Source organism: Hippopotamus amphibius, chromosome 5, assembly GCF_030028045.1.
Source record: "Hippopotamus amphibius kiboko isolate mHipAmp2 chromosome 5, mHipAmp2.hap2, whole genome shotgun sequence".
Taxonomy (NCBI): Eukaryota; Metazoa; Chordata; class Mammalia; order Artiodactyla; family Hippopotamidae; genus Hippopotamus; species Hippopotamus amphibius.
Window position 1 is genome coordinate 109,624,350 of NC_080190.1, and position 27,182 is coordinate 109,651,531.

Genomic DNA, 27,182 nt, shown 5'->3' on the forward strand with positions numbered 1-27,182 from the left:
TATAGCTAGTGATGACAGGCAATTCATGCCAATTAGCATATTTGTTAATCACCCTACTGCAGGAAGACAAAATTTGCTAACTCCTCTTCTGCTGCCCTTGCTCCCTTCACTCCTTCCTCTCTGAAGTTAATTCAGGTCTGAAGCGAAGCACCAGTGGTTTGATTATCCAGCTGAAAGAGAAAGTCCCTTCTAGTAAACTGTCCCCAATTTGCTGGCACTCACCACTTTATCTGGGTGCATCACGCCAAATCAAAGTGTGATGAGAACCTAAGAGCAGTGCAGAAAAGCAGTAAATACTGACCAAGTCCCGGGGCCAGGGCGGCCGCCGTCGCCGGGTCCAGCTGGAAGGGGTTGATCATCAGCTGTGGGTCGCCGGGGCTTTCCAGCTTCATGCCGGTCAGGCCTATGTTCTGGGCTAGGTAGTACTGATACAGCTCCGCCTCGGCCGGGGCGAGGCCCAAGTGCAGGTTATGCTGGATCTGCTTCATGTTCTGCTGCAGGAGCATCATGTTGTGCATGTGCTTCTCGCTGGTCATGTGAATCCGCAGGTTCCGGGCCACGTTGGTTTCGTAATCGCACACCTCGCAGCGCCAGGTGGGTTTCTGCTTGGGTTTGGACGGGGAGGGGGTCCCGCAGCCACTGAGGCTGGTGTTGGGGGCCGGGGCCGAGTGGCCGAACACCTGCTCGCCGTTGCCGTTTTGGAGGTTCTGCACATTGTTCAGGTGTTTGTCCGACTGCATATGGATACTGAGGTTGCCTTTGGTAGTGGTAGAGTAGTTACAAACCTCACAGCGGAAGGGTTTATAGCCACACGTGTAACTCTCGCCCCGGGCGAGCCTGGGGTGAGGCTGTCCAGTCTTACAATAAACACAGGAGCCGCCCGGCTCGGGGTGTTTCTCCTTCATGTGGGCCTCCAGGGTCTGCTGGTACTTGTAGTGCCAGTTACATTTGGGACATTTGAGGGTTTTGCATGAGTTCCTTGAGTGCATCATGGTCATATGACCCCCAAGAGACCTCGAGGACCCCAAAACCGTGTCGCACTTGGGACACTCGATGCCACTGCCCGGGGAGCCGTCTCCCCCGGGCCCCGGGGTGAAGCCGTGCTGGTGAGGAACAGCCGAGCTGTCTTCGTCCCCCCGGGCCGTCTCACTTGGGTGAGCGGCCGTGGCGCCGTCTTTACTGGCACTCGCTTCTGCCAGGTCCTTGCCACTGATGCCGTAGCTGTTGGCGACCCCACCACCACCACCACCACCACCGGCCCTGACGGCGGCGGCGGCGGCGGCGGCCTGCTTTTTCTTTTCTGGGTCATCCGAGACAGTGGCCGAGGAGGACGAGGGGCCCTTTTCGATGAATTTTAGCACACTGGATGATAAAGGAGAAATACTTTGGTTTAAGAGAGGGAAATCTTTGTTACCAAGACCATCGGTGAGTTCACCTAATACTTCCTCGTCGTCAAGTTCATTGGAGTACGCGTCCTCTTCGTCCTCATCTCCCGCCTCGGTGGGTTCGTTCTTGACCGGGCACTCCCCGTCGGGGTGCAAAGCGTTGCTCTCTTTTGGCCTTTCACAGTTGTCCTCTTGGTCTTTGCTCTCTGACATCTTGCTCGACTCAGACGATGAGTGGCTGAGGGAGACGGAGGTAATCGGGGTGTTCACTACTAAACTAGACAGCCCCCCCAGAGTCACTTCAGCCTTTGGCATTTGGGTGATCCCCAGCGGCGGCTCTGCGGCGCCGGGGGTGCTCGCGCTCCCCTTCAAGAAGGCAAAGCCAGCCGGCAAAGAGTCACCATTTTCAACATGAAAAGCGCTCCATAAACCGCGGAAGGTTGGGTCGGGTCCTATGAGGTTTGTAGTAGAAAAATGGGGATAAACAGAAGTGGATTTTTTTGGTTCCAGAAAGCTTATAAGAGGTTCTTTGTCCTTGCCAATCCCCTGTATTATGGCGGAGACGCACTTGTTACTGAGGAGCTTCTGCTCCTCCTCGTTAAGGGTCATCCGATGATCGTGCACAGCATGGGTTACAAAAGACCTGATGTAACCAAAAGACAACTTGCACAAGAAACACATTAAAACAGGTTTCCTTTTCCCATCGCTAACACAACCATCGAACTTGGACAAGTCCACATTGTTGGGGACATCTTTGGACACACAGGAGTTTTTGGCTGAGCCATCACTGGTGAGATAGTCTTTCTCTCTCTTGTGTCGGAGATCATAGACACGGAAACTGTGCAACACAGGACCAACTCCTGCTAGTGCTGAGGTATTTGGGAAAGCCTGATCGGCTGTAAATGGTTTCCCGAGGGATGAAGCGATATGAAAAGTGTTGATGATCTGTGGGTAGAACGACAGAGGCGCAGAAGCAGACTGATCACTCTTCTCTCCAGCAGATGCCAGGGAGTCCAGAAACATCGCTGCAGAAAAGAGTCTGCTATTTGCCCCAGTCTGTGCATTCTGCCCACTTTCTTTGGAGTCCTCGATTATATAAGCTGACCCATCAGGCTGGTAAACGATCTCCCCTGTTAGGTTTTCCACGTCACTGTCCTCTAACTCGCTGATCTCGCTCTCGTTGTCATCCTTCAGGACCGGAAGGCGGGCATTCGGGCAGTGGTGTTCCATGTATTTCTGTAAACTGGGAAAAGAAGTGGCACATTCGTTGCACGGTATCTCCTTGGCTGAGGTAACCTGAGTGGCAGCTGCATTCTCGACGCTGAAACCCAGCAAGACTTCGCTTTTGCGCTCATCGGTTTTCAGGTTGTCATCTGTGGAGCTGTTTTCCCTGTCAGGCTCCATCCCTGCAACTTTCCCTGGCACCTCATTATCAAGTTGTGCCGTTCCACATAGCTTTGATGTGCTCTGCCCATTTTCCTGCCTTGAGATAGGAGGGGAGTCACAGGTTTCCATGGCAATTGCTACATGGGGATCTCATTTCATCCAGCCTGTCAGGGACCTGGATAAAAAATAAGGTGAGAGGAGCCATTTTTATTAAATAATGACACAGCTCACTAATAGCCCATCACTAATTTACAGCTGCTGTAAACTTGACTATCTAAAAAGGTGAGGGGAAAAACTTAAAACCAGCATACCTATCTATCACAGACAGACTTTGTATAAATGTAGCAAAATCATGTAGATAGCTATCACAGGCATGCCTAGACATCCAAAGTGTTTTTGAAATCACTCTGAGCATTCATCACAAATCTAAAATTCATATCTGTAAGCCATATTTTTTTCATTCCTGTTTTCTGAAAACGGATATAACATACGTAAAAGCTTTAACACCCGTTTTACTCTAATAGAAATGTAAATGGCTTTCATAGACGACAGCAGGAATAAAAGGACAACACAAATAACTTGTAATTTTTTAAATGTACCTTTTACTTTATCAAGCAGGGACTAGAAGAGGGGATGAATGTGTGAGGAAGGCCAACAATAAAGGAACCTTAAAATTAGAAATATTACAGTCACAGGCAGCACGGACCAAACTCTTCCCTGGTTTTCATTTTGCCAGTAAATCAGCTTACTACAAATCTTCCTTGTGCAAAAGCTCTCAGCAGGTATCTGGCTGGCCCTGATTAAGCACCAATCACAATTCTTCCCCACACTTCAGTCACCTCAATGGGCACCAGAACAGAAATTAATATTTACTGCAACCAGTCCTATCATCCTAGGGGACAATCGTATTCACTCCATTTTTTTTTTCTCACTGCTATACGTAATGAATACCATTCCAAATACTATTTTGATGTTATCAATCCTGGTGAGTTGCCCATCTCTCAACCACTGTCTCAATCAACAACTCCCTTGGCTTAACAAATCATACACGAGCACTACTGATGAAAATATTCCAATCTTTCTTTTTTTAGTTTTTTTCAGTTTTTTTCCAGGCAAGCATCTTAGGCCATAAGCTCCCTTTGTTGAGAATAAGATGCACTCTACAAAGCTGTATCAGTTTTGGGTAGCAGAGTAAGGCACCAGGGGAAAGTTGGGCATACCTTGGTAAAAATGCATTCCCCTTCTGTGTGTGTGTATGGGTGTGCCCACTTGTGTGTGTACCTGCAAACCCTGGCTACTGCAATAGCAGCTTGATTAGGGCTTAAGCTTCTTCTGAGTCCCTGCAGGTCTCTCCATTTGCAGAATGATGGCTCTGTACACAAGACTTGAGTGGTCTGAAACTTTAGTGCGTGTTTTCAGTCTATGACATAGGCACCGTCTTGATTTTATGAAACAGGCAAGCCATCTTCTTTCAAATCTCAAAACTTAAGAAGCTCAGACCTTCAAGGCAAACAGCCCCGTACTGTAAAACTATCAACACTTTCACACACGCTGACGATTTCTGAAACAAGAAGGGCTGATGTGGCTACACTGCACTACATGTTATATTGGGGGAGGGTGGACACTCGATGACTCACAGTGGACGCCCCTCCTATCCCTACACTCCATTGCATAGACTTCACAGTGGCAGAAAGCTAAGATGAAACAAAATTCTGGGCTCATCAATATTACTAATCATTTTAGAAATTCCTTTTTAAAAGTTCTTCTAGAAGAAAGACATCATTGAAGGTCACTGGCATTTTAAGTATGAAGAATAACTTCATACTCTCTTTACTGTAATCAAATTTCATCTTGTCAGCTAAATCAGAGCGGAAGTGATCAGTTTCAAATACATCAAAAGATCGGCATAGATTGAAAATGAAATCAAAATTCGTTTTGGTATCTAAGACCGTTAAAATGACATTCTAATTGCTCACGAATCAAACAATCACAAAGCTTAGTGTGTAATTTTAATCATTGAGGAGCGCCAGGTTAATTATCCTCATGGCATGCGTGCAGCTTTTAAAACCCTCTGAAATAATCTGATAAATCACCATAAGCATGAAAACCTAATAATTTGCTCATTAGTCCTCAAACACTAATGTTTACCTTTGCATTTACCAAATCTGCACAATGTATACATACTGAAGGCAACCAAAATGTCTAAAATATAATCCCTTGCTAGACTAAAAGAAATGAGGAAGGCAGGAAGAAACTGGAGGGTTGGAGAGGAAGTGAGGTGGTAAATAACACTAAATTAATGATCCTAGATTAAAATGTAAAGTTCCAGGACTCAAAGTAGTTTCTTTCTTATTCTTTCCTGTGATAACTTAGGCAGATATGTGGAAGAAGATTCACCTTAAAGACAAGAGTGAGAAAAGTTCTCAAATACTTTACAGCTTTGTAATGGAGTTTCTGAGCTATTTTTATTATTTGAATTCTGTTTTACCTACACCCCTACAACAGTTCTCAGCCTACAAAAATACTTACTAGAATTATTACGCACATGCTGAATGCACTTCAAATGAGTTGTATGTAATGTGCAATTAATAATTTTGGCCAGATGCCGAATGGACTCTGCAATGTCTCATGTCAATATTCCTCTATATGAAGTAGATCCTATCTTTTTATTTTATGTTAGTAGAACCAGAAGTAACTTTCAAAAATGTAATGACATTATTGCTATGTGAAAAAAAAAATTATGAAAACTGTGCTACAGAATCTATCACAGGTCAAAGCAATGTGGTAGGATATATTTTGTTACAATACTCCCACATAACTTTACACAAAATTGCCTATCAATTTCTTCTCCTAAGCTACACATTAACCAGAGACTAGGTCAAATACATAGTATGTCTTCTCTACCATCAAATTTACATTTCGTTTCAAAAGCAACAGTAACAAAACTATCTGAATTGATAGAGCTAGTAATAGATTACTTGATTTTTTAAATTTGTAGCTATAGACTATGACCATGGCAGTGTTTACCCGCACATTTTGATGGAATTGCTTTAGTCTGTGCAGTTAAAAAGTTATTTAGATCAATATGTACCATGACACCAAATATGATGCTAAGTGATTTCGCTGTCACCAGTGTCAGACAAGATCTTTCATTTATCAACGTTACCCATTTAGGAAATTTACACTAAAGTTTATAAGTCCCAGTTAAAAGACCACAAAGACAACCATTTAACCTAAACCACAGAATTCATTCCAAAATGACTGCGTAACAAGTAAACTCACTATAAAAGTTGCTTCACCATTTAAGCTGCTTTCTATTTAGTCTTCATCATTTTCTATTCTCTACCGCCAAACATTCTGTTTTTAAAAAAAATCACCCGTCCCCAAGAAATCTCAAACAGAAAACCTAATATAATTTTAATGCTAAATTCAGAACAATACATACCTGCTGGTCTGCTTAGAATACGTGTACACAGTTTTGGGTATTCTCAGTAATTCACAAGATCAGTGACTTTGATCATGTAAATCCCTTTTTTGGAACTAATGGACAACATGCAGAAAAGAACTTTTATTGCTCGTTCTGCCTTGCTTTCGTCCTGCAGTCCCTGCTGCCTAAACTCTGCTAAACGACCAAACCCACCTACGAGGAGCCTGGCTAATGAAAGGGGGTGCTTTCTGAACAATAGGAGAATTCCTTTGCATTTAGAAAGCAGAGCTCCCATTAGAACCCAAAATCAGAGAGGCCAGTTTTACCTCTGTTTTTTAATTGAGATTGTCCCCAGCCCTCTTCTATGGCACAGTGAGATAGTGTTTGTGAAATGATTAAAAAGAACGTGATCTGATCAAGAGGACAGAATAATGGGAAAGGAATGCTAGGTTAGCCACTCTGCTAAGTGCTGGGAAAGAAGACCACTGTGCCCCTTTGCCTATTGTTTTTATTCTCATCTGCTCTTTAGCCATCTCATAACACTTTGAGTTTTTATTCCATTTTAAACAGGTTAAACGTTGTCCACTTACAAAGGAATTTGGTAACAAGTTACAAATCCTAAATATATACATATTTAGAAAATAAATAAAAATCCTTGAATTATATCAAGTTTCCAAAAGGTCATCACTGTCTCTGCTGTGGCCTTTTCCCCATTCCAAATCCTCTATCAATATGTCATAGTGAGTTAGGCAAAGACAAAAGAGAGGCGCAGTGTGAAAACGGCACATATATCTAATCCTGACAAAGCAATGAATAGACCTTCACAAGTATAATTATACTTGTTTATTTGTTGCCACGTACAGAGAACTGATGAAAAAAATCCATCAAAGTGGTATTATGCAGACACCAAGAGCTTCTTTTCTTCGGTTGCTAAAGCCACATTGAAGCTTAAATTCCTTATTGTTAAATTCAGAAGAAAGAAAAAAAAAAGATTTTTGGCTGGACTTTTTTTTTTTTCTTGGCATCATTTGCTGACAGATCTTTTGTGTCCTAGGCTGTATTAGCTCACACTGCTACCTCATTTTTACCCATGTTGGAATTCATAATTACAAACTACTGTACAGAAGCTTTTAGAAGGGTGTGGTGTGCTGACCAGGACGAGAGGTTAGTGAAATTGGCCTTTCCTCACAGTCTGGCTTTTGATATATCAAAACACAGGTTAAAGTACCTGTGTAGAAGCACCAGTGACATCAGAATACATCTTTGATCTCAGTCTTTTAAGTTGGTTGCTGTTGGTTTTCTTTACTCAGCTTTCTCTGCAATTTGTTTATTTTAATATATGTTTAGTATTTCATAAAAGATTGCATAACTTCTTCCCCATTGCAGTATTAAAAACATTAGCAAGAAGGAAGGCAAATACAAGGATGTCAAAGGATTGAAAATATTAAGTAAAAAGATTTCAAATCCAACTATAAGGGTTCATTATGTTCCAATAGACACTAAATCACAACTTAACGAAAGCACATTTTTAGAGATGGGGGTGGGGCCAATAACCTTTTTTTTTTTTCTTGCAGGATAGAAATATATCAAAGTAAAAGCAATCTGCATAGTTAATGTTTGTGAGCTTTACAATTTAAAACAGAAAAGCTGTAATTTTTCTTTGCTGGCAATCTGGAAACACTCTGGAGTTAATTACAGCTGATTCGGAGTGAACCACACAAACAAAGACCAGTCTATGTCCAGACAATTATACTGCATTAACCAGCTTAGAGCTTCCTGCTGATGTTTCGGGGCTCTTCTGTTACACCCTTCTACCTTCCCAGCACGAGAGAAAATGCTTCTGCAAGAAGGAATTAATGAACAGAGCTGCAAAAGAATGTGTGACGACCTCTCCTGACACGGCAAAAACTTTCCACCCATGTCACGACAAAGGGGAGAAGGTAATTAAGTTTGAATAGAAGGATGTAACCAAATATAGTAAGCACCTAAACCAAGCACGTTTTTAAAGAGGGAAAGTTGACAAAGACAGACATGAGTGTGTAAGTCAATGAAGTCATTTTCCCCTGCTTTCCTCTCATTTTTCTTATTAAAACCTAAATTAGTTATTCAACGCAGATTTATTTCCTTCTCATAAACAGGACCCTTATAATTGATGCTTCTGCCTCTCGTTTTTTCTTTCTCTTCCTCCCCCTCTCTTTCCAGCCTCATTTTCCCTCATTCTCCCTCTCATGTCTAAACCTCCATGGACTTTGTATGACAATTACACATCATTAAACACATGTGTTGGAGAACTAAAGAGGAAAAGTACCCTTTGCCAATGGGTCCGATAGTTCTTAATTTGATTAGTTGTGGGAAATAGGAATTTTACTCAGTTTTCTTAGCAACTTTAATCAAACTCCAGCTACTTTCCTTAGAGAGAAATCAATAATCTCTCCTTAACCAAATTATACCATTATATGACTCATTTTATTTGTTTGCTTCAGGAAAATTTCATAATCAGTGAGCAAGATGGACCTAATACTTTAGCTATCCTCTGTAAACAAACTTTGGTCCTTTTAACCAATCTAGTTGATTTCTAATTTTCTTATTCATTCTAATTGAAAATGAATAGTTTGCATTGGTGTGAGACAAGGACATGAACTGTAATTATGTTCAGTGCCTCTTTCTGATTCTTTCTTTGATACTGTTTTGCTAGTATTCCAGCTGACATTGGGGCTTTGTAGTGATTGCTTCATTAAAGGGTAAGGATGTCCTAATCAGCTAAAGCATTACTAGAAAGCTGTTGTTTGCCAATACTGTGAGAATACACCGACTTTTTTTTTTTTTGCTTTCTTTATAGAAGAAAAAGGTACTTCTGAATGCCATTACCCAGCCAAACTTAAGTATTAATCATCTTCCCTTTGACTCATCTATGCAAAGCAGGATTAGAGTTAAATGACTCTATGATCCTTTTAATTTTTCTTCCCTAAATAAATATTAATCTACAAATCAATCAGTGTTATATTAAAGCACATATAAATATACTATGGAAATACTAAAAGGTTGTGTAAATTACACTCAGTTTTACAAATCATCTCAATAATGAACAGAATCATTTTCCCTTCTCAGATCCTTCTTCCTCAATCCCTACTGTATTTGAAATTTCAAGTAAATAAAACTTTGAAACAGAAAGTTTAAACATAGAACCCTTTGGTTTTCCTTGGAAAAACATGTACTGAATCAATCATTTTTTAGAAATTTATTAATCATATTTGCCATGTTTTTTATATATTTGTATTTCTAGTCTTTAAAATGTAATTGACTAATCTCTCTGGCATATACCCAATATGTGTGTTTAGTTGATAATGCTTTTACGTTGTCACATAGGAACATTTAAAAAATTCGTCTTAATTAGTTTTATTAAGCTAAATATAACTATAGAATATTTGGCTTCAGAAACAGATTTACCAGACTAGTGAAAACTTTTCCACATAGACATTTTTCTCATACACGTGAAGACAATATATCCTAACATATACATGCATTTTTTCTTCTTTGTCTATTAACATATAAAATTCATTATTGAAATACTGACAACTAAATATTTAAAAAAGGAAACAATTGTATAATTATTTGTATTTCACGATTCGCACCAATACGATCTCATAACCAATATAGCATGTGTAGTAGTGCAAGTACATTTTTTTTTTTTTTTTGAAAAATGTCATTCCTTGCAGGCTAAACCTACCATAATTATCTTCATAAAATTAATACAGGTCAGGTATTCCAGCAAACATTCCTATTCCCTGAGCAATGATTTCAATGCTTTCACATGATTTCAAAATAGTTTTAATGAAGAAAGTTTTATGCATAATTTCTTAAATCACTAACAAGTGCCTCTTACCATCTAAGACTCTTAGTCTATAAAAACAAGTCTCGTTTTAAATCCTATGTAGATATTTTTAATTATATTAAAAACCACATCAGGACTAACATAGTAGAGAACTTATGTGGAACGACCAGTTTCTTTTGTATGAAATATTGGCAAATTTATGTTCGATTACTCAGATTAGTTGGTTATTTGATTTCTATTATGAAGAGCTTTTTGTTTGCTTTTTGTATATGTGTGTGGTTGTGGGTTTTTTTGTTTTTTTTGTTTTGGGTTTTGGTTTTTTTTTTTTTTTTTTTTGGCCTGAAAGTTAATTTGACTGCTGTCCATAAGTTAAGTGAGCAATTCCGTAATTAACTTTTGTGTTTTAAATGTATGAACTTTAATTAGATTTCATTATAAACAAACAAATGTCAACCATAATTATAAGCTCCTTGGTTTACCCACATATTATCCCTTTTCAAACAAACTTGATGTCAGACAAATTAAAATCAAGCAGCCAGCAATTTTGAGTTGAATTTTACGTGATCTGCTGGTAACCTGATTACTTTAACTTCAATATCATTACAGGAAAAGTATTTCAGGAAAAATAATGACAAGAATTCCAACAGGAGACAAGCTTAATTGTATTGATTCAAAAGATGCATGTTCATAGGAACCATGTTGAAGGAATAATGTTATCTCAAATCTACAGTTTCTATTAAAATGAAATTTTCCAGCATGAAAGAGGCAATTAAGATTAGTGTCTGCAGAACTAGAGATACTAAACTAACTAAATAATTATCTGAGCCCAATTATCTTATACTTTAAGTAGCAAAATATCAGTGTGGAGCAACTACAAGGCATAAGGTTTGCAGGTTTATTTACTGACTGGTGCATCTATTAGGACCAAGAACAAGTGGAGCTGTCAGGACATAATGAAGGTAAATGATTAGTTAGCACCAAGCCTGAACTCTTCTTCAATGCAATAAGAGTTAATTAAAGTTTACCACCAAACATCAACCAAAGCAGGATGTTGATCAGGTTTCAGCATTAAGTGCAAACAGACAATAGTTGGCAGCAATTAGTGCAGCTATCAAATGACATGCAATGATAATTATACATTTAAAACTGCTAAAGAGCTGGGGGAAAAAGAAACTAATCAGCCTCTTTGACGACAAATACTCAAAGGGCAAGAAACAGGTATCTGATTATTTCACTTTAACACTGTAAATCAATAGAATTAAACAAGAAAAGGTTGTATGGATACATTATCTGAAAGAGAACAGTTCCCTGGATCCAAAATGAAATAAATCTGCTAGTACTGGTCTATCAAAGATAAGAGCTTCTGTAGCTAAAGAAAATCAGTTACTTTTCAATTAAAGTTTCAGAGTGAAGTCTGTGTAAAGAAAGTTTAGATTCTGGGTTTTGTGTAAACCCAACAATGCAACAAGTATTTCACCATAATCACTGTTATTTCAATTCAGTATTAACTTCCACTCTTAAGGTACTGTCAAAAGCACTTTATACCTGAATATTATCTTCTGTGTACTCAAATACTATATCCCTGAAACATTTTTAGATGTTAGGGAGAACATCTTTTAGTTCTTTTCATTCAGCTACCTTTAAAACAAAAGCCGTATTTACATACTTAGTGTACATCATGGCAGGACTTCTCTTGATGCCACTCAAATCTACGACTTCAATCTTCCTGGAATCAATGAGACTGCATACAATACATGCCTTAAAATACTTTTAATAAACCACCTCATTCTTTACCATAGTTTCTGGCCAGCAGCCTAGAGCAAGTCTCCAGAAATGTGCCCATCTTCCTGACCTCCACCTCTCCACTTTCCCAACTAATTCTGTTATGCTAAGGATTTGTACACAGTGTTGTCTAATCCCAATATTTCCCTGGAGCTCAATCTAAGCCATGGCCGACTCCCAGCACAAAAATGTCTTTCTCCAAAAGCCCTTTCGCCCCCTTCAGCACTCATACACTCATTGGTCCTGACATTTTCACTTCAGCCATGACAAATGAGCTGATGACTCTGATGTGATCGCTCGGGAGGATGGCTTTATCTAAAGATATATCATTAACTCTCATCACCATCTCCTAATATGGCTCTTCTGGGTTAATGTGTTGTGAAAATTTGAGGAAATTTTTGTGTAAATATATGCGCTTTAAGGAGGAAGAGACCAACGTCATCAAAAGGAGAGAAGAGAAGCCAGAGTGGACAGGATCAGGGAAAGGAAGAAAAAAGAAAAAAAGACCAGCATTAACTAAATGTTGCTCTGGGGATTTAAGTAACTGGACTCAACCTCTGCCCCAGCAAACCAGCCAGCTGACTGTCTCTTAAAGGCCCCTTCCCCTCCACATGGGCGGCTGGAGCAGCACCTAATCTGTGAAGTGGCACAAATAAAGCTTCTCGGATAAACACGGCTAATCAATCCGCAAGCCCGTATCTTTGTCTCTACCCCCGTGTAGGACGGATTTTACTCTCGAACCCTTAATTCCCTATGTTATTAAATCTCTCTAAATTCATTTTAATGGGGAAAGGGATGGTCAAAACCCATTTCCCTCCGAGGTCACTGTCTTCTTGAATTAGAAAGAAGCAATCTTTTCCCCATCATTATTAAATGTGAAACTCTCCAAGCTTTAAAGAGAGGGGAAAGGGAGGCTTTTCCACGTAGCATGAATGCCACAACCTTTAGGTTAAGTTAGAACCCAAGTTCCAGTTACATAGTTCTTGTTATGTATACTATGGAGTTTACAGAGTGGATACTTATCACCTCTTCTCTCAATTCATCTGAGGACGCACAGCCAATCAGAGTCGACTGTAGCATAACAGGCCTTGGGAAAGGAGGTCAGGCTTTGAGGTAAAGTGCTATTCACTATTGGACCATGCAAGGAGCTCTTTATTCCTGTGCTTATTGGCATCAGTCCCCCTTACTAGAGCAAGAACAAAGCCAAGTGCTCGTGTGAGGTTTATGAATAAATCAGAGGTGAGCCACTTTAAGTGCAGCCCATGATTTCCTTGTTGACAGTGAGCGCTTAAACAGGCTTCTATGACCAGCAACTTCTGGCAAACGACAATGATTCCTAATCTGCACCCTGCTTCATTTCAAGAGCTAAGTGGCCCACCCCATTTTTCCTGCAGGTTTTCACCTTTCAGGCAATTCCTGTTCTAGCCTGTGCAGTTTAGCTTTACAATCCCAGAGCAGTCAGCTTGGCCCTGCGGTCATCACAGAAACTGTACCAACTGAAAATCTTCCTTTGCTTAGAAAAATTCCGCAAATGAAAAAATCTCCAGCATAATAGAGGTTATTCTCATATTAATATTGTAGAATCTGTGGATATGGGAGGAGCTCAGCCAACTAAGTTGAAAAATGTTAAACAATTTGCTGAAGGGGAGATGCACACACACACACACACACACACACACACACACATAGATTCTCATTGGCTGTGCCCTGCAGTTGTGTGATATTTCCCAGAAATTTCTCTGAACTTCAGTTTCCTTATGGGTTAAACAAGGGGATTGTGCTATATCCCTTCCAAATGCAACAATCTATGGTTCTAATATAAAAACCCATTTAGATTGTGCTGGAAGATAGGTTTCCCTATGGAATTTTCCGAGACGGACCCAGATGTTTTTAAGGTTGCATTTTTTTTCCTTCAATACCTAGATTTCAAGAGGAGAGGCAGATTCCAGTAATACAGAAAACTGAAGAGTTCTATTTATGTTTTTAATTAAGAATCCTTTTTTTTTCATGTATTCATGTATTTATTGAGGATATTTACCAAGGATTTGCCAATATCATCTGCCACTGTGAGTACAGTGATTAAACAGGCATGGGTGCTGCCCTCATGGAGGCTGAAATTTATTTGAGGAGAAACTTAAGCATCATGAAAAATGCTAAGATGCTAATTATTTTCTTCCAGTGAAATATATCCTACCCTATCAGTATTCAATAAATGCTTAGCCTTAAATAAATGTGCTTCAAATGAACTGTTAAGTCCAGGGCCATTTATAAATGACCAGAACGTAGGCAAGGCACACACTTTTATTTCTAAGAAAAACTTGAGCAAAGATTGGGAACTAAATATATATAAATGTCAAGCAAAAATCACACTCAAATCTGGGAAATTGCTGTCCAAAATACACTTATATTTCTCATAAAAATATAAACAATAATTTTAAGTGTGTATCTTACATGTATCACGATGCAAAATTATTACGAATTAAAAAATCAAAAAGAAAAACCATAAGAGAAATAGATTTTTGTTTACAGCATCGAAAAATTGTTTATACATTTATTAACCCTTGTCATGAATCTTATCATCTTTGAAACTGAGTCCCCCTCCTCTGAAGAATGCATTCCTATGGAAAGATGAAGGACTGTGATCTCCTCCACGAGATAAACCAAGAGGAGACTCGTAACTTGGCTATAAAATGCCCACAGGAAAATTTAAGGGTTCTATAAAATTACTGGGTTATTAACAACTGGACCTTTTCTCTACATTGGTATAAATTTTGGTCAGCAGGGTGCCCTGTAGACAGTATTTATTCTTCTTTCATGCATATCAAAATATCTAACATCAAGTATATAAAACATATTTCTAGCACATCTAACCCATTTGGGGGAAAATCTCTAATTCAAAGGCTTTCAAACAGGTACGGTCAACTTTAATACTGTAATAAACTTTGTGGTCTCTTCTATTATTCTATCTAATGGACAGTCTGAAATCTTGAGTTCCTGTGGATAGACTAAGGTCTGAATTATTTTAAAACTGTTTCTGTTCTCATTTGCTTCTTATAAAAAGACCCCAGAAATGCATTAAAAACATCCACAAACCCCTCAAAACCAAATCAACTTATGATGATGGAGTGGCAAGTAATGAGGTGGAGGACCATCCACCGAGATGTCGCTTAGGTAGCTGTCAATGAGAAAACCTGAGAAGAAGGAGAACACTCTTTGGCCCTACCTTTTAGGCATCCCCCTTGACTAATTCCTGTCTCTTTCCTTGTCAGGGAGAGGGGCATCTCTTTTCAAAAGGTCTATGTAGATTTGCTTTATCAAATACTCTTCGGCAGAGCATTATATTAAAACCAGCTATTGAAAATAAAGAAAAGGGGAATAAAGGGTATCAGGCCCTGTCCACATTCACTTATTTTAATATCTTCACAACACTTTAGTCTTAGGTAAGCTCTACAGCAACTCTGAGATACCAACTAGGCATCTGAGGCTCAAAAAGATTAAATAACTTTGATAAGGTCATCTATAACAAGAATTTAACCCAAGTGTCTTATAGATCTAATATGATTTCTATTGGTCATTGAGTTGTCAAAAAATGGAGTAGATTTTCAAATATCTGACTTAAGTTAAAATAAACTCATTTAAAAAGAAAAAACAAATCCAAAGTAAACAATCAAAAGAATATCTGGTTTTAAACTGTCACTTAGTTCTTTCTCTACATTATGCTGCCTCTAAAACATCACAGCATTGTCTTCGTTTACTTTCCCTCCACAAAACAGAAATCTCTCTTCTTCACGCTGTGTTCATGATTATTAAGAGTACCTTTTAAATCACAGAGATCATCAGTACTTTTATGAATCATAGGCCCATCTTGACCATTCACAGTACCTTGCCTACTACATTATGCAAAAATACGCTTCCAGTCACAATGGTAAGAGGCCATCCAGATTCTACTGGTGTCCTTTCAATAACGGAGAACTCACTCTCTCAGAGGAGACAGCATCACTGGTGGATTACCGTTGCACATTTTCCTTTACTTCTCTTCCCCATTTCCACCACCTTTGCATTCATTCACAGAACAAACCCTTTTCTAAGCAGCCAATATGGTTGAGTGACCACTGGTCCTAAAGTTGGGACAGCTGAGTTCTTGCCCTGACATGTTCCTACCTTGCTGCCTGACTCAACGATTACTTCTCCAGAATTCAATATGCCGTATCTTAAAATGAGCTGGTTGAACTGAAGAACTCTAAGGCAGTTCCCAGGATTTAGCCCTTTGATAGTTTCCAGTTGTCTTACCACCCTACCTGCTCTTTTCTGTTGCGTTCCTGTTGGCCACTTCTTAGAAAATGAAAGAAATTTAGTCTACAGAGGGAAAGTGCACAGGCTACCCCTATAAATACACCTAAAGAGGAAAGAAAGACATTAACATGGCAAAAGGGTAGGGGGGGTGTGTGTGCGTATGTCTGTATACACACTCCCAGTTTGTATCTATTAAGCCAAAAGAGATGACTCACTCTCCATTCATTAGTGGGCTCAGGAAATTTTAAGTATGAATTGCTTTATTCCTAAATGTATGGGGGAAGAGTACTATGAACTATATTTTAGAAAATCTACATTAATAAAGCCTTTCAGGTTTAATGAAGGTATGTTGGGAAATGATTGGGCTTCTTGACTTGATTCTTCCAATCAGGCAAATTTTAAGATTCTTTATAAACTTCCCTCTTAGAAAGTTTTGTTTTGTTATTAACAGTACAACCAGGTGGCATACACCAGCTCATATGTTTTTGTATTTTAACATTGTTAAAGCTATGGATTTCCTTTCTTCTTTACAGTGAAGGAAAAGAATTTTATGGACAGTTATAAAATGCATATTTTAACCCAAAAGTCAATTTTCCCTGGTTAAAATGATTTAGATCCAAGTAAATGCCTGCAGAATGCTTTCTGTTTTTACAGCTAGAACACAATGGAACCTATAAACTGCATCCTAGAGGTACGTGCTATAATGCGTAAGTACCGTTCAGAAATTATCAACTGTGCCCTGTCGTCTCCCCAGGACAGGCAAACATTAGAAATGATCAATCATCTAAATATATGATGCTAGTGTGTGAACCCCTGACCTGAATGACTCAAACACCTACTCAGGACTTGTCTTGGACCATCAGGGTGTTCTGACATATTAACTAAGTCAAGCTGCCCAAATTCTTAAATTGTATTTATTTTTTCAATCTCTAGAATGTTAAAGTGTCTAATTATATCAGCGATAAGCTGCTTGCCAAATATGACTGTAGAGTCAGAGCCATTTTTAAGTTGTGTGCGTACATGCAAAAGTCCCTCAAAATGGCAAATATTTTATTTTACTCACAAACCTTGAAAAGAGTAGGGGAGTGGGGAGCGGCCATTCCTGCACTGAGAATTGTATGTCAGACGTGAAACCGTATCAAACTTTCAAGGCAACTTGTGAACCTCTGAAACTAGGGAATTAACAGAACATCCAATCCAGCCAGATCACACGGGGAACAATTGTATGCAAAAAAATAATGCCATTGAGCCCTCATTAAAAGACCATTTTGTCCTTAGCCATCAAAGGCTGTGAGTGCACTAAGATCTTGGTTATATCATCAGGGATAACTAAAACAAGTGCCAAGAGAAATTGTGCACTTTTAGTTCTCACATGTGTCCATCTGTTCACATATAAACATATATTCTGCTTTCTGTCTGATTCCAAAAAATCTTGATATCAGAATACCCTGGGCTTTTGCCCATTTCCTAAGAATGCAGACATCACATAAGCTACTATTAACCCATGTGTGATCCACTTCCATGGTGGCTGGAAAGCTGCCAGTTACAACACATGGTGCTTGGTTAACAATGTCTTAAAATATAAATGAATTTATTTTTTAAATTAACACATTTTTCTTATGGAAATACCTTAATAAGGCCTGCTGCATGTAAAAGAATAGCCTCCATGTGGATTTTTTTGTTCTTTTAAGACTTTTTGCAAGCATATCCATAAAGTTAACCATAAAGTTTCTGAAACAATCCAGAATTTCTTGACAAATTTTTTAAAGGGCTCTAGTAAAGAATTTTGGTGACATTATATAACAAAGATCAAACACTTTTCCCTTACAATGTTCTGTACTCAAGAGGCAACCCTTATACTTTAATTTACATGAAAACACTTCTGATTTCCCAAGTTTCCATGTAACCATCTTAATAGCACCTCAGCAACTGAACCCTTAAAGTGATGAGGCAGTTGGAAGTTCCACAATATAGTAACAAAACAAGTTATGTTAATATCTGGCGGAATCTTTCAATCCTGCTCTGGGGCAGCCTTCAATGGCTCATTTGTGGTGACCCCAAACCGGAAAGAGCTTGTTTAAAATGTATACATATAAATAATTATCGACACTGCGTTTGATTTACATATGTACAAAAGAACCAATTCCCACCTTTGAAAGTGTCTTAACACTTATGGTATTTTAACTGCCCTAATTATGGCTGAAGAAACATCATTAAGAGCCCTGAGCACGTTCTCAACTGATAACCAGTTACAGCCCTAACTAGTGACAAGGGAAAACCCTACAGCAAATGTTTCCAAGAGTACTTTAGACACTTAAAAAAAAGACTTATCTCTAAATGAAATACACAATACTCCTACAAAGCAACATGAAGATGAATTAAACCCTAAGAAAATAATTCTGTATCCTCCTTTACCAGCCCCTCCCAGCCCCAAAAGCTGATAGGCTACTTAAAACACTTCACATGGCCAAAAAATCAAAATACACAACTCTTTCCCAAGTGAAGTGTTCCACCAACTGAGACAACTATTTATAGCCAATAGGGTGGGGGGTGGGGCGGGACCACCATATATTCCATTATTAACTAAATGAGATATCCACACCATACTCTTATTGGCCTCTTCTGAAATAACTGTTTTTTCCAGCAAAAGTGCTGGGAATTCTTGATACCCAATAGTCAATATTTGGCTAGCCTAGCATGTTTCTGAAAACTCTTCTATATACAAACCTCTGTTTATCATCCCCTAGCTGTACTATTGTCATACATATTACTTCCCAGTGATGGTGAAAACTCAGGGCATCTTATAAAGTTGCTGAAATCTGAGCCCCTGCTTGTTTTCTCAAGTCTTGGACAAACATAACTTTAGAGTGAGCAGAGCATAGGCATAAAGAAAGAGGAGCCTGCATTTTCATCTTCCTTTCATCTCGGTCATTCAGTCAGCCATTCAGAACCCTATTCAACAGAGCTTTTCATTATGCAAAAAAATGCTAATCCTTTTCCGATGCTTTCACACTTGTATAAACCCCCATTCCTTCAACTGAAAAGCAATTATATCAGTTTACCTTTCTGTCAAAAACAGGATTAATATTCCAATAACAGAATTTCCTTTCTTTTCCTATCTTTTTGCTTTAGGAAACTAGAGATTATCAGTAGAGGCATTCTTAGAGCAAGAATACATTATTTTAAATATGATTATGTGAACCAATGAGCGGGAAAAGGAGAAGAATCGTAAGAAGGAAAAGTCCTTCAGTTACAGCAGAAACTCGTTTCTGTGACAGAACTGACCTTCCCTTTGCAGATGCCCAAAGACACGGAGTCTCACTCTGGTCTATTAATCAGAAACAAATTATGAAAGAATGTAGCTGGACTGGTTGACACTATCCCGTCTTGGGAGACTCAGTCACAGCCTAGTAACAATGTCCTCTTCATGGGTAATGAACAGCCATGACAAATGGGGCAGAGAAACTATTTATTTGCATATGCAAATTCTCACACAAGGGAAACATGTACAAACAAGTGTCATTGTAAGGTGGATTAGGCAAACAACGCTTTCTTTTTAGGACATTCTGCAGCCCAGAACATTAGTCAGCACAATTAAACCAGTCTCCATGGAGACTAATGAAATTTCACCATGGTATGAGTTAAATTAGATAGCTAGTTATGTGTTTCCACAATCCAACTTGAAATCCATTATTGTTTCAGAACAATACAGCAATTGTGCCTAGCTGATCTTTGCCAGCTCAACAAGCTTCTAAGTTGACAATTTGCATATGTTAATATAATTAAGCACTAATTACATGAAACTTGTACATATTCACATGCACTTTCCCTGGGCGCTTTTCAGTTTGAACCTTGGCCAAGTCTAACCCTTAGAATGGTTTTAGAAGGAAAAAAAAAAAAGAAAAAAACTCTGCCTGTGTGTACAGCCCCTAGGCAGACACAGAAAGGCTCCTCATTTATAAACACAAAGCTTAACCTGGCTTCTCATATTTCTAGCAACAATGACAGAAAATATTTTGTGAGTGTGCTAGGGACCAGGGATAAGGGAAAAGACATGGCGGGTGGGGGCGGGGAGGAGGGGGATTAATCTTTAACAATTCATAACTAGTATCTTCTTGTAGGTAACTAACAACACTCATTTCAAGAAAAATGTTAAGGAAGAATTTGCTGTTACTGACGCTGTCAAACGTTGGGAGATGAAAATGATCTGACAACAGCAAAAATAGCAAGTGGAAAAGGAAAAAGGAGTCAGCAGCACCTAATGAGCTTTACATAAATATATGCAGAGGCAATTAAGCAATGTTAATTACTATGACAGCAGTTAATTGAATATAATTAGATATTTTAAGCCACCGAATAAAGCATAGTTAAGATTAATTTTATTGAGATTAATTGTAAATAAGGATAGATTAACTCTGTGTTTTGACAGGCATAAAAAGTAGTTCTGCAAATGCAGCAGGAGCGTGGCCACCAGTCCAAAAATCATATATTATTTTAATGTCACACCTCAGAATCATCTCCTCAATAAACATGACTTTTCAAACCCAAACAGACAGGAATCTTGAAGAAAAACAAACAGCTTGCAGAGATTAAAGAGCCTTTTGTCCTTTTTCATGTGCATTTCTTTTAACAGACGAAATTAAGCGAGTCTGGTGTACGTGTTTTAGGAAGGAACATTTCACACTGAATGGAAAAAATGTTCTATCGCATATGAAATTCGTGCAGCTGTGCGGAACTTGGTCCAGATGGTTTGAGACTATAAAACACCACCAAATGATAGACAGTAGGCCTTCCCAAGATTACGTGATAAAGTCACAATCTTTTATTTTCACCTCCCAAATTTCTGCTTTGTATTATTTCCCATCAAATCACATATTTTCTTTTACAACCCTGTTTCTCCAGAAGGGTCAAATGAAACATCGTGCCTACTAAGTGTCACAAATGTTAAGTGAATGCAAGCAGGCCTCTTTTAACAGATATCAGGTAAATCACTCAGTCCCAAAATGCAATGAGAGCCATGACAAGAAGGCACATGACAATACTTGGTTATTATTCTCACCAATGATGGTTACTAGAAATATTTCTTAGGGAAAATATTGCTAGATGAAAATCCCTCCCAAGTACTTTCACACCAAGCTAATTCATGCACACTCTTTAAGAAAATGAACACAGTCCTCAAGAATGCTCAACAAATCACTAGTAAGAAAGGAACTTCAATTGATTTTGAAATAAATCAATAGGTGATTAACATAATATTTTTAAAGCAGCAGAATGTATGTGTGTATACATATATATTACGTAAACATATATATTATATTTCCAATACCTCTTAGCTCTAATTGAACATGGACTCTATGCCCTGGAGCCTGGTTCTACATTGCCTCACAACTTCCTTAGGATGCCCTTAGTCTTTATAACAAAAATCCCAAAATGGTCTGTGAAACAAGACTACGACGACAAGCCATTCTGCAGTGAAAGATTTTAAATCATCCAGCCTCTTCTAATAGACTTGAGACTTATTGAGGTAGAAACCATAAAAAATGAAGAAGGGAAATTTAATCCCTGAAATATTGATTTGCACATTAATATCATATAGGCAGAGGGCAATTTGGCTTCGTGGAAATGACACATTGTCGACCCTTGGTGAAGTCAGAGCCAATCTAACTGCTGAACATGTCTGAATCTCAAGAGTTATTAAGGGCTTCCCTTCTTGCCTTTATGACTTTTCTTCAGCCTACCAATGCAATCTTAAATGTATTATCTTTAAGAAATAATTGTAAAACCTCAGGGGTTTTCCAGTTAATGGAAGGGAGGCCAAACCACATCAGATTCTGAAATGCAACATTAAACCCTTGCAATCAACAAAACCACCTCAATTCTCATCCATCCAGTGCAGGATCTAATATTGTTATTAGAGATAATCAAATTTCATTGTGTAAATTTAGGCTCATGGTCAGAATGGAAGCAGTAAATTCTGCGATATTAAACAGCGATTTTCTCAGCCTCCTTTATGTTTTCCTTTGCTGGTGCAGCATCTTTTAAAATAATCCAACTAGCTCAAAATTAATGAGCAGATCTGGGCTCATCTGCTAAAAACTGCAAAAGATTACAATAAAGCTGAGCATGTTTCCTTCATTTTTAACTTTAAGTGGCAACTTTCACTTCCTAGACCCAGAGCCCACTCTCTCTGCCTACCCCACAATTGGTGCTATTGCTGTGACTTACACAGCTGGTTTACCTGACCTTTCTTTGTTCCTTAGGTACATTTCACTTTTCAGATTTATGGTATTTCCCTCATATTTCATTGACTCTATCTTCGTTGCCATAAAAATGAAAACACATATATGAGTTTACTTTTTTAAATCCAAAAGCAACCAGCTACTGAATAAATACACAGTGATACTCTCTCCCCAGTTTATGCCATAAATATGAGTCGGTTTTTTCTTTTTAAATAACTGTATAAACCTTATGATCCCCACACTGAAGCCAGGTGCAAGAAGTTAAAACAGCTGGCTAGCCATCTTTTATTTTTGTGTGCCTTCCTGCTGATTGAAACCACAAACGTTGAAAACTATCAAATATTCCCTTAAGGATTTTTTTCTTTAAAAAGAGGAAGAAAAAAAGAAAACTTTAGTTTTCTTTAACATGCTTCTCTGTGGAGAAGAAAAACTCTAAAACACAATCAATCACAGAGACAGTAAATAATCCCAATCTCTCCTTTCTGTTGTATTTAAACCATCCTTTCCAACAACTTCTAGACAATTGTTTTTATTCTTCAGTTAGAAAAGAGTAAAGAGGGAAAAAAAGAAAGAAAGAGAGAAAGTCTGAGCTTGCTCTGTCAGTTTTGCCAGTAAATATAAAGTAAAACAAGTGTTGATGGCACCGAGAGTGTTACATACCCGGGCTGTGTTTTTGCATTGCTCTCAATGGAAGCGATCGATGCCCGTGTCACTGTCGCGTCCCAATCGCAGCCAAGTCTCAGCCTTAATCTAAGCAACACCCGAAAAGGCAGCGGCAGCCGCAGCCTCTCCCTGACTCTTCCATCCATCCACCCAACTAAAAATATAATACTACATATGAGCTTTAACCACTCCACGTTTATAGGGATCAAGCCACTGAAAATCCAGGAGAACACAATAAAAAAAAAAAGCCCTCCTTCTGTCTCTTGTCTCTCTCTCCTCTTTCTTCCTCTCTCTCCTCTCTCTCTGTCTCTCCTTTTGCCATCTACATGATCCTTGATTAAACATGGAACAGAGTTAATAAAAAAAAAGGGGGGGGGGAGGACTCAAGGAGAGGAAATGCAACTGTCAGAAATCGGACCGCCAGATTTCCTGGTGAACCTGCCTCTGCCTGAGTCAGTGTCAATCCACCATCTTCCGCCAGTGAACTTGTCTTTGGGTTTTTGTTTAGTTTGGGGGGGTTGTTGTTGTTGTGTGTGTGCTTTTTTTTGGAAGGGGGGTGGGGAAAGGCAAGGTGGGGGCTGGAGGTGCGGGGCGAGTAGGGAGAATGTGTGTGTCTGTGTGTGTCGAGTATGAGTGTGTGTGTGTGTGTGTGTGTGTGTAGGGATCGGGGTGGGGGGGTCCGTGTTCGCGATCTGAACCTTTGGTACCTACAAGGAGGGTGTCTCACCGAACGGTAGCTAAGACCTCACCAGAACCGCGCGGAAGTGAGGAGTCGCGGCCAAAGGCGCCCGCTGGAGCCTCCTCTCTGGGCCGGACCCCAGCCCGAGCGGCCGAAAGGAGCCCCCCGCCCGGATCACAGGTAACAAAAGAAATACAAACCAGTGCACCGTCTTCGGGGCTGGGTGGGGGGGCGTAGACAGGGTGGGGATCCCTCCGTAACTTGGACATCGGTAGAGAAACTTTATACAATTCCGTGAGAAATTTTATTATTATTTTTCCGATAGAAAAGAGCAGAAGGAATGGGGGGAAGGGGGAACGAGATAGAAGTAGAAGGAAGGCGAGACCCGACGCATTCCAGTCCCTCTTCTCTTAGCTGCTCCCGGCCGGAAGGCGCACTTGATGCGGGGAGAGGCGAAGAAGGTGAAGTTCGTTTGTAGACCTGACACCCCTTTGGGGGGGGGGGGTCGGTTGCCGGGGAATAAATCAGTTCTCACAACCGGCTACAGCACCCCCCCCCCTTACACACACACCCACCCACCCACCCCTTGCCCTTTGCCAAAAGGAAAGGAAAGGAAAAGAAAAGATTCTTGACCCCAAGGCGCGGGCAGCTCTCCTCCGGTCTAAGGCATACCCGGCAGCGAAAGCGCCCCGAGCGAGCTGCGGCCGCCTCCCGGGTCCCTGGCCCCAAGGCCCGGCGATCCCGCCTCCTAACGGACCTGCCTGGCGTTCGCCGGCGCCCGGGTCCGCGCCGCCCGCGCCGCCTCCCGCGGCTGCGGGCGGGCGGGCGTCTACCTGCAGCCCCAGCCCCGGCTCGCGCCCCAGCCTCTCGGAATCCCCTGCCCACCGCGCACCGAGCCCCGGGCCTCCGCCGCTCCGGCGCACGAAGCGCCCTTCGCCGAACTTGAGCGAGGGAAGGGGGTGGGGGGGGTGGTGAGAGGAGGAGAAAACCCAGGCTGAAAGGGAGGGGAGGGGAGCAGGGAGAGAGCAGGGAGAGAGGGGCTCCGAGCCCCACCGACCAGCGTCCAAACTTTCGGTGGATGGGTGCGAAGGACGGGTCATCCCGACCGGGATGCGGGGGGCGCGGGACGACCCGGAGCCCCTGGCAGTGTCCGCGCCGCCGCGGAGCTGACAGCTTCCCCGCGCCTCGAGAAAGCCCCGGGCTCGCGGTGGAGACAGAACCCGAAAAGACAGGCAAAAGGAGAGAAAACTGCTCGGCCAAACGTGGATGATCCGCCACTTGATCCAAAAGTTAAATCCCGAAAAACGCCCCCCACCCCCTAAAGAAAGTGGAAAATCAGGTCCTTCAGTGCCCCCTCCTTCCCTCAGCGGAGCAAAGCCTGGAGCCAAAAAAGGGGGAAAGAGATAGAAAAGGGGGGCAGAGCGGAAGAGATGGTCGGGCTGAGGGGATGTGCGAGAGCGAGCGAGAGCGAGCGAGCCAGGAGCAGAGAGGGAGAGAGGCGGAGAGGGAGAGAGAGGGAGCGAAATATCAAAGATTGTGCAAGATCAGGCTGGAAAGATAATCGATACTCGACCTAAATTTAACACAAACTACTCAATAAAAGTTAAAGAAAAAACTTACTTTCCATTTCCCCTGCAGTTCCTACTCGATCTTCGCCTCTTTTTTGTTTTGCTTTTATTTTACTTACAGCTGATCACATCCAAGTAAAACGAGAGGGTTCATTAAAAAAAATAAAAAAAATAAAAAAATAATCCTCGAACTTTATTGGGTGAAAATAAAAACGCTGGAGCAGAAAGTGGGGGGCATGGAGCGGTCCTCGGGGGTCCGGGAGGAGTTAAAGCATGTGCCGACCGCGGTCTCGCTGTTTGGTTGTGAAGGGGTTGGGAAAAGGAGGAAAGGAAATGAAAATCCGATATGTCTTTATTCTGCTAATTATTATCGTTTTAGCCCTGTTTAAAAAAATGGCTGATTAAGTTGAGTGCGCATGTCTTTGTGTGTCTATTCCCGATATGCACTCTGGGAATGAGAGAGGAGAGCGAGGGAGAGGGAGAGGGAGAGGGGGGAGAGAGAGGTGTAATTAGTGAGGTGATCAACATTCCCCAGACTGCAAATGACGCGCAGCCCGGACTCGGAGCAGCCCGGGAGCCTCGCGGCTTCCGAAGCTCGGAGCGCTACGGCGGGAGCCGGGGACGCGGCGACCACGCACAGGGCAGGGGATGGGGACCTCCGGGGCTCGCACCCCACGCGCCCCTGAGCGCGCGACTCCCAAACTTCATTACACACACACACACACACACACACACACACACACACACTCAGCAAGGAGGGGTAGAAAATAAAACATACATACCGCCCAAGCCATGCCCTTTAACCACTCGAAAAAAAATTTTTTTTTTATTTTAATGAGGCAAAGTAATTACTATCGGACCAGAGATTTGTTTACTAGGGAGCTTTAAGCAGAAATAGGAGTTAGGGCAATGAAAAGGTTTTCTCTGCTTAGTTTATCCTGCTACGTACAGGAAAGCACTTTAACGGCGACATGCGGGGTCCTGAGCAAATATGCAGATGTATGTAAATAAAGGGTGCCTGGCTGTGTGCAACTACCGCTCTGCCCAGCCTATTTCAAAGGAGGGATTGCACTCTGGATCCGTAAGCCCTCAACTTAAACACGTATCTTTCGCTTGCACACGCAGGAAAGAAAACCCAGGGCATGGAAGAGAGAAGCGGTTAGTTTAGTCAAAGTAAACTTTCAAATGAGAACAAGTGATGGTTGCGAGAGCGATAGTGAGGGTACGGTTCTAGACTTTATGTAATATTTGTGAATATTTTATCAGAATTGCATAAGTTCAATGAAATAGCTTTAAGAAGTCTTAGGAAGAAAACCTTTCATCTTGTGAGTGTTGAATTATCTTTCGTGAAGCACATTATGATGAATTTTAAAACCCCACTACAGATCTCATTAGAATGAAATATACTTGGTATTTTCTGGTGCAGAATTTAAGGTGGCTGGTTCTCATTTGAAAATCTAATTATCTTTTTCCAATATTACAGATGTGACTATGAGTGACACTTTCATTAAAAGATAATTAACTAAAACTAGGAATAGGCATACTTTTAAATACCCCCTACTGAATATGGAATATATATGTATATATATATGCACATATATATATATCCACTGCTACTCAAAGATAGCATCCTGATACACTGCTACACCACAGGTCACAAGTAGACACCATCTATGCAATATTTCAAAAATAGAAATTCTAGAGAGAAGGTGAGAGTAACAAATCAAACAAGCTAAAAACAGGAAATACTTGCAATGTCCAGCTTCCTGGACAGGTGAGGCGTCAGCTGCTTTTGAGTTGACAGGCCTTTGAAGTTCTGGTTGGCCAGGATCTGCTTCAAAACCTTGTCTTAGGCCTTAAGCACCAAATCTACCAAATACCAACAGAAAGGTTTATTGCGCAAGCACTAGGAACAGCAGAGCCTGCAA

General features: G+C 40.5%; 1 protein-coding gene across 1 annotated transcript in view; it reads right to left on the reverse strand.

The window, feature by feature from the left end:
- ZFHX4 (zinc finger homeobox 4) overlaps positions 1-25,360 on the reverse strand; it is a 174,509-nt gene extending 149,149 nt beyond the window's left edge. Inside the window, exons 1-2 of the mRNA XM_057736506.1 lie at positions 25,307-25,360; positions 302-2,946 (exon numbers count right to left, since the gene is read on the reverse strand). Coding sequence (XP_057592489.1) covers positions 302-2,900 — 2,599 coding nt within the window. The 5' untranslated portion in view covers positions 2,901-2,946; positions 25,307-25,360. The remainder of the gene's footprint in view (positions 1-301; positions 2,947-25,306) is intronic.
- Positions 25,361-27,182: the final 1,822 nt, after the last annotated feature.